Below are 12,727 nucleotides of genomic sequence, written 5' to 3'. Positions count from 1 at the left end.
CTTCCACCTCAGCCTCCCGAGTAGGTGAAACTACAGGTGCATGCCACCATGCCTGGCTAATCAAAAACTTTTTTTTTTTTTTTGTAGAGATGAGGTCTCACTATGTCCCCCAGGCTGATCTCAAACTCCTGGCCTCAAGAGATCCTCCTGCCTTGGCTTCCCTAAGTGCTGGGATTATAGGTATAAAGCACGCAACCAGCCTTTTCCTGTTACTTTTCAATTGTACTTTGGGGTGATGGGAGGACAGGGGCTGGGAGAGGTGGAGGGAAGGTGAGAGAGATGACAGTGTGGGATGCATTTGTCCTGTTGACATTAGCTAGTAAATGACTAATTAAAACACCACCATTTGGATTCTTCTCTGATTTAAGAAGGAAAAAAAAAAAGAACTAAGAAGCTATTTTTATCTGTGTTGAGTTGAGACCATCTTTCATTCCAGTTTCTCTTCAGGTTGCTATTAAGACATATCACTGAACTAGAAGTCAAAGTTTTTCTGAAATTCCAGCCCAGATAACTAAAGCGGAGACTACCTGGATTCCATTCGTTTCCTTTCCTCTTTTCCTCTTCTTTTTTGGCTATTAAGTCATTAGAGACCATCCATATATGCAAAACAAATTAGGGCAGAAAGGGAAAAATTCACGCCATTTTTTAATTAGATGCCGCACTCTGTTACTGAACGAACAGTAGCTGGCATGATCAACAGAAAGATCAAGGCATTGCACATCTGTGCCCATCTATGAGAGAGATAATTAATTTTGGACTTTCTAGGGAGCCTGATTCGAGGAGGCTTTTCAAAAGCTCTGGCAGAAGAGCAGGCAGTGGAGTGTGTGAGGTCAGTTCTTGCGTGGGGAGACCATTCTTCCCCACGGTCTCACATCTATTTCCACCAAGATGCTTGCAGAGAAACTCAGGTCAGAGGGACAGCCATGCCTCCACACCTGTGGCTGTGGCAAAGATCACATGAAGTTGGTGAATTTCCTGGAAAAATGTCCTTCCAGGGCATTTCTACTTATTTTTAAAATGTGGCTCAAATGGGGTGCCTATGACCGACCAATTTTGGGGTGCTTGAGAAGAAGGCAGAGGACTTTTTCAAGGCATGGCTTTCTACTGACTGTTACGATCTTGTGCAATTTGACTCTACTTTGTCTAATTTTGACCTAATATCATGAAGGAGAGCTGTCCATGTTTCATTTCAAAAAGTGAGCAGAAGCATTCCGTTGAGTAGTGGTACAGATCGCTTTGCTTTTTCTCTTCTTCTGAATAAAAATAAGGTCACTTTTCTTTAAGAAAGCTCAGGCTACTTCCATTTCAGTGCAGTTCATGTGCAAATGCACCTGTATGTGTTTTACATTTTATCCGTGAATTGTACCAGTAGGGTTTCAAATGATAACCTTGGATCACTGGAATGACCAAGGCGGTTTTGACAAAGAATACTTAGTCTCCGCCCTTCATGCTATTCAAAAGTGATTTTATTCCATGAAAATTCTCAATGCATCTGATTGTCGGACTCATTCTGACTAAAAGATTGGCAATTAACTTTTTTTTTTTTTTAAGATGACCATATATCCAGGGGAAAAAATCATTAATGAGTTGAAAATGAGTTTTTAACCCGTTTCCAGTTCATTAAAGCTTTTGTGAACCCAGTCCAGCATTTACAAAAGCCAGGAGTTTGCCTCAACTGTTTAGCTCAATTATGGACTGCACTGAGCAGTCGGGATAAAAGTTCGCTGAGGGTTCATTATCTTGCACTTGAATCTCCCGGAAATTCTAATTACTGTCAGCTTATTTGGTCGCTTTTTGACTGCATTTCATAATTGCTAAAGCTTATCATATCCACAACACACAATTAGCACATAAAAAAGTTACTATATTTGGTACATAAAAATATACAACATTACACAAGAAGCACAAAACAAAAAAAAAGCAAACACAAGGAAGCAAACGAACCATATCAAATTATATGGGAAAGAGTTCTTCATCTTACCTATGTTTAAACTCTTTATTTCTTTATAGAAAGAAAACAGAAAGGAAAAAAGAACAAACAGTTAGCGGAAGAATTGATGATAAAGCAAACATAACATTTTTGTTTCTTGTATCAAGGGTCCCAAAAAGGCAGTTTTTTTTTCTTTTTTTCCCCTGTAACTGACAACTCTTGGCTCAATAGCTTGAGAAGTGCTCCTAATTTTGGACTCCTCCCAGACATTGGACAATCTGGACAAGAAAGCTTGAATTCTCTCATCAGCAATGTGCCTGTCACAAGACACAGGTGGCAACAGGTGAAATAGGCCTTCTGACGAAGGAAGGGATGGCAAACAGGTTGTATCTTGGGTGCCAACATCTGTTGACCACTACTGGCTACTGGGAGTGTGACGGTAGAAGGATTTTGGAGCCAAATTTAGTATCAGTTATAAAGAGTACCATGACTCACTTGCAATGTCCACACTGAGTGTGGGAGGGAGGATGGTGACACCCGTACCACCTATTTGCCATTGGTGCATTTCAGGGTAGAGTCAGTACCACCCAAGAGTGAGACCCTGCTCACAGCCTACAGCAGTCGGGCAAAGGCTGTTGAACCCTGACAGTCTGAACCACTTCCTCTCCCTGCTTCATGCCACCTTCACTGTCCCCTTTTCACTTGGGGTGGGACCCCAAATATGCATTCTTTCTAAAAGGTAAAGTCCAGTATTGCAATAATGTCCATTTATAGGTAATAACATCCTCTTGGAATTGGAGTCAAAGACTCCAGTTATCATTTCTTATCAGAGAACTAGTAACAATTTTGTTGTTATTTTAAGAGAATAAATACATTCAATTTCAATAGGAAAGTGGCTGAAGGTTAATGTGCCAGAGATGAGGAGACACTAGGGTCTCAAGTAAAGAGAACGACTCCCATTCTTGAGGCTTCTAGGCCAAGGTGGAAGAAACCCCTGACCCCTCTTTCCCTTTCAGTTGAGGTGGGGGGCTTCAGGGAAGGGACAAAGAGAGTTTAATGCCCTGATTTCTGCTCAGGTGAGCTCAGTCCTCTGCCGGGGGCCATCAATAGTGGTGGGTTTGCACAGGGATTACATTTTTATATTTTATTCCAATGTGTTAGTTTTTGCAAAAAAAAAAAAGTTAATTAAATGATGCTGATAACTCCTGAGCTCTGACTGACATAGCGCAATTTAAGATTCATTCTGCAAAGCCTGGTGTGTCAGGGTGGCAGCCGGGAATTCTCGCGTCTATTTTATATTGCTTAATGAAAGTGAAATGTTATCTGCCACCAGTGGTAGTCATATTTGGCTCTTAATTATTGCAATATCAATTTCAGTTTTTAAAGTCGAGATTTTGTAAAAATACTGGATGGGATTTGGGTCTGCAGACCTGACCTACTTCTTTCCTAAGAACATCTGCTTTCAGTTGATTAATAGAGGATCTATGTTGGGGGAAGGAGAAGAGCAGGGGTGAAGGCTCAAGTCGTTGGAGAATGTAGAGCCTGAATGATCATATGAATACGAGCTTTGGAGAAAGGCTGAGGTCACTGCTGTTCCAGTCCAGGATCACAGCAGGCTGGGTGCTTAGCAGGCAACAAACCAGAATAACACATCACTGAGTCAGTCTATGCAGTTGGGTACAGATGTCCTACTTACAAGGGACAGGCCTAGGCTTTGTGTGCATGGTCTTAATACCACAGACTCCTTAGGTGAGCCCTTCGAGGAAAAAGCGGTGTTTCAGATTGAAGAATTGAGATGGATTAGCTCTTCTTCACACTGCAGAGTCTCAATGATGTCTCTGTGAAGCCTTCAGGGTCTCTTGTGGCATTCTCAGCCTGTCCCTCAGAGCTGCCATCATGCTGTCTGGTGATTTTTGTTTTTGTGTGCCTGTCCCCACACTTCTTTGTGAATAGGACATGACTCACTCATCTCTGAATTGCAGATACTTAGTAGAAAGCCCAGAAGAGAGTTAGGGCTGGAAAAATGGGTTCTTGGTGAAGGAAGTAATGAATGAGGCCACTTCCCTTAGTGCTGGGCAGACCCTACCTTGGACTAACTCCAATCTCTCATGTTCTGCTCAGAATTTCAAAGTTACAATCAGTGGAGACTGTTGTATTTTCTCATTCCAACTCTCTCTGTGCCACATTTTCCCCTCAAGGAGGGTGAACTTGGAGTAGCCACAGGGCTGTTTTGTTGTTGTTCTAACTAAAGAGAAGTTGACTCGGGGTACACTTGGTTTAGTTTCAGGAGGATGAGCTCATGTAGCTTGTAGCCCCTTTAGCACCCAGTTAAATGGTTGCTAGCCATTCTTGAATAGGAATGTCTTTCAGGAATGCTCCTGCCCTACCATGTCGATTTGTCTAGCATTACTGCAGAGAGTAAAAGGCCCCATGTAGAATTCATATTTCACTAATGCAAAGACATCAATGACAAACTGGTTAATGACCATCAATTCAAAGACTATTTAGATTATTCACTCCACAGGAAAACCTGAAATGCCCAGAGATATTACAAAGGAAGCTTGATAAAGATTTCCCCAAATTTTATAACTCTAATGATTTACACATCACCAATAATCAATTATGAACACAAAAGAAAGTTTCCTAATTCATCAATAATCTGAAACAAAGTTTGATCAGCCCTATTAGAGGAAAGACTGAAATCCCTCTGTTCTTCCTATAGATAATGAAATCACAAAATAGCTGATATTAAAAGATGATCAAAGATATGCAGCCAAAAAGTATTGAAAAACATGTATCATGGAAGTGTTACAGGAGTTAATTTATAAAAAATATTAGGTTCTTTGCCTAGATTTTGTGATGTTTGTGATATAATTGGCTTTTCTAAACTTTGCAATTTTTTTGGTTTTTTTTCTCCTCCTAAATATCCCACTTCATTTCTCATTTCATATTTACAATTTTCTTATTTTCTTCTTAGAGAGAGCCTCTGAAATTGTATTAGTGTTAGGCTTCATGAAATCTGGGTTCTACTTTGGTAAAAAGACTGAAAATAGTGCCAAGCAGTCTCCAACATTTTTACTTTTTATTCTGGATTGAGTACTTCATGACTTTTCTTTGCTGACCCCCTATTTTCATAGCCTCACCACACAGGAAAAGCATTTCCGTTCTTTGAATGGAAGTGCAGAGTCCTCCCTGACAGTCTGCCTTGTCATCAAGCAGAGTCTGTCCTGGTTGAAACTCTCAGACAGAACTTGTCCTTGGTGATGCTTCCTTCCAATGTCTGCTGGCTTTGCCCACCTTCCCAGGCTCCCACGTTGCCCCCGCCCCCCCATCCCGCCGCCCCAGTACTAACATATCTGGGTTGGACATTTCCCTTCTCTGAAGGTCTTCCCTAATGAATGATGCCCTTGACTCCACGGTGAAAGCACCATCAGAATGTCAGCATGGAGAAGTGGTTTAGTTGGAAAAAAGCATGTTTATATTATAATATTATTTTATGTTTAAAAATAAAAAATGAGAATTTCAAAAATTATGGAAGGTGTGAGATTCTTATGTTTATTAAAAAGAGCCAAGTTAAGAAAAGGTAGCGAGATACTGTCCCATCCTGTATAATATACTGCCTTATATTGAGGTCGAATTCCTAAGATGTTCTCAAACTGGGGAGGGAGGAAAGATGTTTCCATGAGAGAAATTCCCTCTACGATGTTAGTGACTGACAAATTTACTCTGTTCCAGAGGGCTTAGGTCTTCCAAAGACCACTTCGAAAGGGCAGTGGGAAATGGACTAGTAAAGATGGGACATCAGGCTTCTATGGGAAAGGAGTATGGAGAATGCCTAATCAGAGCACACAGGTGATAGCCATTTTACCTGAGAGAAAGCTCTTTGCAGCTTCAGAAGTTATTTAAGTGTATAGAACTCGTCCCTGCCTGTTTTGGAGAGACAAAGGAAGGAGGAAGGGGGAAGGATACTGAGAGATCCATGGAAACATTTCAATAGGATCCCAATTCAGAGGCTCAGCTCTGGGGTGGGTAAGCAAGATAGGGATGGGCACTGACTCCCGAAATTGAATCATTCAGCTGCCAACTCACAATGGAGAAAAGACATAAGCAAGACAGGTCTCTTCCTCCCCCTTCTTGCCTCTGCTGGTTGCTGTTTTGAAGAGAGGGGATTGACAGCCCTTTGTTTTCAGGTATGTAGTGGGAAGAAAAGAAGAATCAAACCAGTGTTCTTGTAAAAGCTTAACTTCTAATAGGCTCTGGGTACCTGGCTGATGAAAGTAAGAACAAGTCTAAAGGCAGTTAAAAAAAATCACACAGCTGTCGAGGGAAACTGGGAGCCATATTCCCCCTCAAGCTGTCCTAATGTCACCACGTGGGCATGGCATGACTGCTCTGATTGGGCCCTTAGCTTGTACCATTGACGTTGCGGCCTCTACAACTGGAGAGATGTGGAATCAGGGACCAACTCCAACAAGAGGGAGGAGATGGGTCTGTGTTTTCTTTAATTTAGCAACCTATTTTGAGTACCCAGTGTGGGCCAGGACCTCCTTTAGGCATTCAGGGACAAAGATGACCAGGGGTCTGCCCTGCAGAAGTTCACATGCTCAGACCCTAAAGACTTACAGGGCAATACCTGGACAACAAGACATTCAGTGCTTTCAATCCTAACGAAAGATCAGAGAGTGAAGCGACTCAGAGGTGGGTGAGAATGACTTCTGGTGGGAAGATCAGGGTACATGGAAGAGGGGGCCCTCACGCTGAGCCTTGCAGGTGGACGTGATGTAGTAGATTAAATAGGGAAGGTATTTTAAGCAGAGCAAGCAGTGTGAGTGAAGGTTTGGAGGTGGGACGGTACCAGGTGAGGGCTGACTGGCCTCTGAGCAGGAAGAACAGTGACAAAGGAGGAAGGGCCTGACGTGGAAGATTACAAAGGCCAGGTGAAATACTCCACCCTTTTTTCCTGGAGGCAATGGCAATGGCAAAGTGCAGTGCTACCTCCAAAGTGCCCTGTCTCCTCCCATGGCTCTCTGTTGCCCTCAGGGTGCCTGAGAAACGGAGACTTTCCTAGGATTAAGAAAACAAACAAACAAACAAAACATCTTGGGAAGGGAATCTGTATGGATGGGAAAGTCTAGGAAAAGTGATTTGTCTGATCGGCAGTTTGGGAGCGTGAGGGGTACTTGGTCTTTTCCCACGTGTACCCTTCTTGCTCTCATTGTTCACCCTCTGGTTACGATGCCCCCTCCTCCACCCCAGGCCTCGCCTCTGGATCTCCATGACGGTTGACCTTGGGCCCTTCAGCTCAGCTTAAACTGCACTGACTTCCCCAGGTGCCACCTCTCATGTTCGCGTGGGTGTTTTTTGAGCCTGTGTTTCATCCCCTTCTGTAGCTCAGAGCCCAGCACATGCCTGGCTCGCCTCCATGCTCGATAAATGCCCACTGGATCACTGAGGCTGCAACCTCCTCGGGGTGAAGCTCTTGTTTTTTCTTCTCTTTGTACTCCTCTCAGTGCCTGGCACATTCTCGGCTCCCAAGAATGTTCAGCAGCAGTTGCTGGGGGCAGGTCACGGATATCTCTCCCACCCGGGGCTTCAGAGACTCTCAAATGCAAGTGTAACCTGCAGCTCCTTCTAGGAGAGAGGCTGAGGCTGCTTCAGAAGAAGCCACCATCCACTCAGTTGGCAGGCCAAATCCTAGGCAGGCCCTTGATTAGTTTCTGTCTTTGTTCCTTACACCTGATCCAACAGCAAATTTTATCAGATTTTCCTCAAACGTATATCCTAATTACAGCCCTCCCCTCTCTTCTGCTACCATCCTGGTTCAAATCGCCATCGCCCCAATCCTGGACAATCGCTGCAGCCTCCCAAAGGGTTTTCCTGCCTCCACTCCCAAGGTCCTACAGTCTACTCTACACACAATAGCCAGAGTCACCTTTAAAAGATGCAAATCAGATCACATCAATTCCACCCCATTTCCTACTTCAACCTGCATTGCTTGTTCATTGCAATACAACGTACACCTCTCTAAGCAGTTAGTGAGACTCTGACGCATTGGTCCCCTACCCATTCTCTGAACTTCTCTGAGGTACCCTTCCCTGAGCTCGCCACTCTCCAGCCATGGTGGGCTTCTATCAGTCCTTAAATAAGGCAGGCTATTGGCTAGAATTAGGGCTTTTGAACAACTTCTCTCTGCCTGAGTGCTTTTTCCCAGATCTTCTCGCTGCTGACGTCTATCACTCAGGTCCCAGCCAAACATCACCTAGTGCGAGAGCTTTCTTCAACTCATTCATCTTATATAACCTTCTCATCCATGTGCCCTCCCTGCCCCCAGTTCCTGTTTCCTACTCTGTTATATTTCCCCTAAAGCAATTAAGGACACTGGAAATTATTATTTATTTATTTTTTTAGCAGTAATTTAAGTGAGAGGAAATTATTATTTTGTATTTGCCCACGATTTTGTCTGTGGCTCCTCATCAGACCACCAACACAACGATAGTTACTTTGTTCGACCCTACCTTTTTTTTTTTCTAGCCAGAAAGCTCCTGGCACATGGTATGTATTCACCAAATATTTGTTGAATGAAAATTTCCCCCTTCCTTATAGATCTTATTTCTCTCTCTCATTTCAGATCTCCTCTGAGTTGAGGCTCTGAAATCAACTTTCCTGGCAAGAGCATGTCTAAGAGCTTTTAGGGGTCAGTTTTTTCCCAGCACAGAGGGGTATGGCCTTCAGACTTAGTAGCAAGCAATGGGCAGGAGGAATCTACCTAGGCTGGCCAGAAATTACACAGCAAAGCCTACACATGAAGGAAGTGCGGTCCTAGTGAATGTGCAAAGATCCAGAGAATTTATAGAGGTCTAGCAGATAGAGTGCTCAATACAACATTGTGAATTAGCAGATGGACATTAGTGGGTCTCAAACTTTGAGTGTGTCTACAGAGCTTCTTAAAAATTAAAGATGCCTTGGTTTTTCTCCAGTCTGGAGACTAAAAATCTCGTCTGTAAGTCAGTTTTTGACTAGTGTATCAAATCTGTGTATGGTGTTTCATAGATACGAAAACCATTTTCCCACCTCCTTATTTGACTCTGGGCCTAGGTTTTGGATCACAAGGACTATATCTTCTCTGGAGAACCCCCAATGCTGCCCCAGTTACCCAATCAAACTCAGGAGTCTTGGGGACAAGAGAGCAAGCAGAAGGTTGCCTGTGTGGCCATTTACCGTAACTCCAAGATGCTGGTTACATTTCGAGAGGGAAAGATGCGTCGGATGTAATTGAAGTCACCCACATAGAGGCTCCCATCGATTCCAACAGCCAGAGCCACTGGGGCCAGCAGCTTGTTGCCTTCGGCAAGGCCGTTGCAGCTGGGACAGGAAATGCTGCGGCGGCGACCATTGCCCATGATGCTGGTGATGATGGCAGGCTGCTGGGTCAGGAACTGGTTTTCCCCAGTGCCCTTGTGTAGGATTCCTGCCGGGGATGGAGAATGGGAGGGGTTATCGAAGCCCTTTGGGGAAGACATGTGTATTGGCCAACTGGGAGGGAGGGGAGAAGAAAAATTAGGAAGCTTCAATGTTTGGGGAGCTCCCCAACTTCTTCACAATGTGGAGAGAGCTGCAGTGGGAGAGGTAGACCCCAGATGCTGTGGCATTGGGTAGAATGTCATTTGCGGGGATAACTGAAGAAGCCTATAATCCCAACTTCCTGGTAGGCTGAGGCGAGAGGATGGCTTGAGCCTGGGAAGTTGAGGCTGCAGTGAGTTATGATGGCACCCTACATCCTGGATGACAGAGCGAGACCCTGTCTCTATGTAAAAAAATCATAAATAAAAGGAGAAGGTAGGAAAATCTGTGCATATTTTGAGCACTTGATGAAAAAATGACTGAGGGAAGGGGAGGTGTGACCACTTAAATGCTGAGGCTAGAGACAAGATTCCAGAGAAGTGGCAAGGCTGTATTTGGGAAAGAAGATGTGTTCACGTACCACTTTTAACATTGAGGATGTGGTGTTTGTCCAGGGACCAGCCACCGAGGTTGGAGGGGTCCAGCTCGAATCCCTGAAGAAGGGCTGTCCTTTTCTCCCAGAGAATTAGACTGGGGCAGGTCTCATATTCAAACCCGACAGACACTGAAAGATAAAAGGGGTGGGGCAGAGTGAGAGAAAAGAGAGAGGTTACTTGATTACTCCAGAGCTCTCTAGCAAGAATGCGAAGCAGGTGTTCGCAGTAATAGATTCTCTTCCAAAAACTCACTCAGAGGCAGGCTGATTGCTTTTCTCCTTGTTATTCTACAATATTAAATTCAGATTTTTAGCTGAACTCAACCTTGAAACTTTACACAGCAGTACTCTGTGGGGATGGAAAGACCTTTCCAATGAACGACTGGCTTTCAAAAATGACCCTAGTGACATGGAGGGAGGAAAGGAATCATTTGAAAACCTGACACAATTCCCCTTTAGAGATGGACAGGAGACTGTTTCTCTCAGCCTGCTGTTCACGGCATGAATTTATTATATTTTGTGTTATTTATTTCCACTTACTAGGATAAAGCCCTTTGGGATCGTACTGGCTCATTGACATGGAGATTCTGGGAGCAACAGCTTGTGTAAATTAAGGCACTTGGTGTGTTCACTCAGGATTCCAGAAAGTGCCCAGAAAGGCAGGCACCAGCAGGGGCACGGCCTGCCAGTTACATGGGGATTCAACGGGGAACAGAATCCGAAAGCTGTTTGTAAAAATCCTGCATTTGCCACAAGGACAAATGGGAGAGAGAGGCGGAAATGAAGGGCATTAGTCCTAGCTTGGCTCCAGGCTCACGCATCCTTGGGGCTCCATTTTCCCCACGTGTAAAATGGGTTAAGTGAAGCCTCAATTTCTCAGAGAGATGTGCTAAGGAGAGACGGGATGAAGCGCTGAGATGCCATACATTTTTAATTGGAATGCTGCTCTAGAAATAAGAGGCATTGTTATCATTGCCGTTCCTACTGCATTAAACTCTTAACTATGTGTGTCACCTTTGGGGATTCTCTGCAGCTTTAAAAAATTCCTGAGATATAGAAGTGTCAATATGAATGGAGGATGCATTTTTATCTTTAAAAAACCCTATATATTTCCTAGCTTGTCCTCTGAAAATGCCAAGAAACAAAGGCCAAATGACCAGCCCCAGCAGCAAAGAGAATTGCTAGTGCCTGGCTTGATATATTATTTCTCATTAAAAGGAATCAGGGCTTCTCGAAGAAATGGCTGGAGCAAGAAATGAACACAATGACACCAGTCTACTTTATCATACCAGATAGCAAGGAAGGAATCAAAATCTATTAGGGTCATGTCAAAAGGATCTGGGAGTGAGCTTGAAAAGGTGCCCACCGACCAAAGATGGGGCCCTTTGGTCATTAGTAAGGATAATAACTTCAATGGACTGAAACATACTGGATGCATTTCAGTCCGTGAGTTCATAATGGTATTTAAGAAACATTAATTTGCCACCACTGGATGATGAATCAACTCATCATATTGAAAACCAGTAAATAAAGGGAAATAATCAAGCATTTATCTTTTCTTTCTTATTTGAACCATACTTGAAATAACCAAGTAGTTAAGGAGAAAGGATCTCTATGTAAAAGTATTTCAGCTAATAGATGAAGGAAGTATAGAATTAAAATGCCATTTTGCAATCCCTAATGATTGGGTGGAGTAGGCAATGAGCAGCAATGGCTACTGAAATCATTAAAAAATACACAACTTGACTTTAGGCACCTGTTGGTGAAAGGGCCCAGCCCCACCTACCAAGTTGTTCTGCCAAAACAAAAAATAAAAAAAATCAAACCTGGACCTGAGAAAGCTTCAAAACTCAACCATCAATGATCAGGAGGCAGGGAACAGAGGAACAGGCCAAGATAAGGAAAGATGAAAGAAATTTAAAAACAAGAGAAAGAGAAATCAACCAATTTCAAAAGGTGGATCTTAATGTGATCTTGAAACAAAGTATTAGTAGTTTATGGTATTTGTCAGGTAATTGAAATATTGAGCGATGATGGGCTATGTGACGATATTAAGGAATTATCGTGTTTTTTTTGGTCACAATAATGATATCATTTTTATGTCTTAAAAGACACTTTCCTAAATATTACAGATGAAATGGTGTGATGTCTAGGACTTGCTTCAGAAAAATGTGGGAGAAAGGGGAGTGGATAGGGGTATGAAGAAACAGGCCTCGTTGTTATGTTAGGAGCTGGAGTATATGGAAGTGCATTACAATATTTAGTCTACATTTTGACATTGACTGTCATTTTGATATTAGCTAAAGCCAGATAATATATATGTTACAGACAGATATATATATATATATTTCATTAGACTGTGTTGTGTATTAAATGCACTAGATACTCTGAGAACTTCTTACTATCTTAAATTAACTCCACTCACTGATGAGGCAGACCCCCAGGGCTGTATCCTGAGTGGGTGTAACCCGTTAGTTGCATGATCTTGGGCAACTTTCTTACTTTCTCCCTCCTGCCCCATATGCACAATGGGGTTATGAGAGTGCCTACGTGAGGGGTTATCGAGAGGTTACCCAACACAAAGGATTTAGCACAATGCTCTCTACACAGAGGGAATGTCTGATAAACACTGGCTGCCAATTATGGTGAAAATTTCTGAGGTTGCTAGTTTCTTACTTTGGTAATTTATCTTTACAGTTCTTAAAATACACACACCTATTGGTGAAGAGAGCACAGGATTCTGAATTTTAATTAATTCCTAGATCGCTTTCCACAAGTAGGAAGGTAGGTGAAGATTAATC

The 12,727-nt window shown here is 43.0% G+C and overlaps 1 protein-coding gene across 12 annotated transcripts in view; it reads right to left on the bottom strand.

Annotated features, from left to right (window-relative positions):
• Positions 1 to 12,727, bottom strand: part of TENM2 (teneurin transmembrane protein 2) — a 1,274,635-nt gene that overhangs the window by 53,816 nt on the left and 1,208,092 nt on the right. For 9 of the 12 annotated variants that reach the window (XM_064376511.1, XM_064376512.1, XM_012461098.3 and 6 more), the window contains 3 exons: positions 9,912 to 10,055; positions 9,149 to 9,398; positions 1,982 to 2,002 (listed from right to left, as the gene is read on the bottom strand). In XM_064376511.1, coding sequence (XP_064232581.1) covers positions 1,982 to 2,002; positions 9,149 to 9,398; positions 9,912 to 10,055 — 415 coding nt within the window. The remainder of the gene's footprint in view (positions 1 to 1,981; positions 2,003 to 9,148; positions 9,399 to 9,911; positions 10,056 to 12,727) is intronic. The other 3 variants (XM_012461093.3, XM_012461094.3, XM_064376513.1) reach the window with 1 other exon arrangement.

Source organism: Aotus nancymaae, unplaced genomic scaffold, assembly GCF_030222135.1.
Source record: "Aotus nancymaae isolate 86718 unplaced genomic scaffold, 86718_ANA_hifiasm-v0.15.2.pri h1tg000015l_0, whole genome shotgun sequence".
NCBI classification, from domain to species: domain Eukaryota; kingdom Metazoa; phylum Chordata; class Mammalia; order Primates; family Aotidae; genus Aotus; species Aotus nancymaae.
Note: the sequence above shows the minus strand (reverse complement) of the source record. Positions and strands in the feature narration are given on the sequence as shown.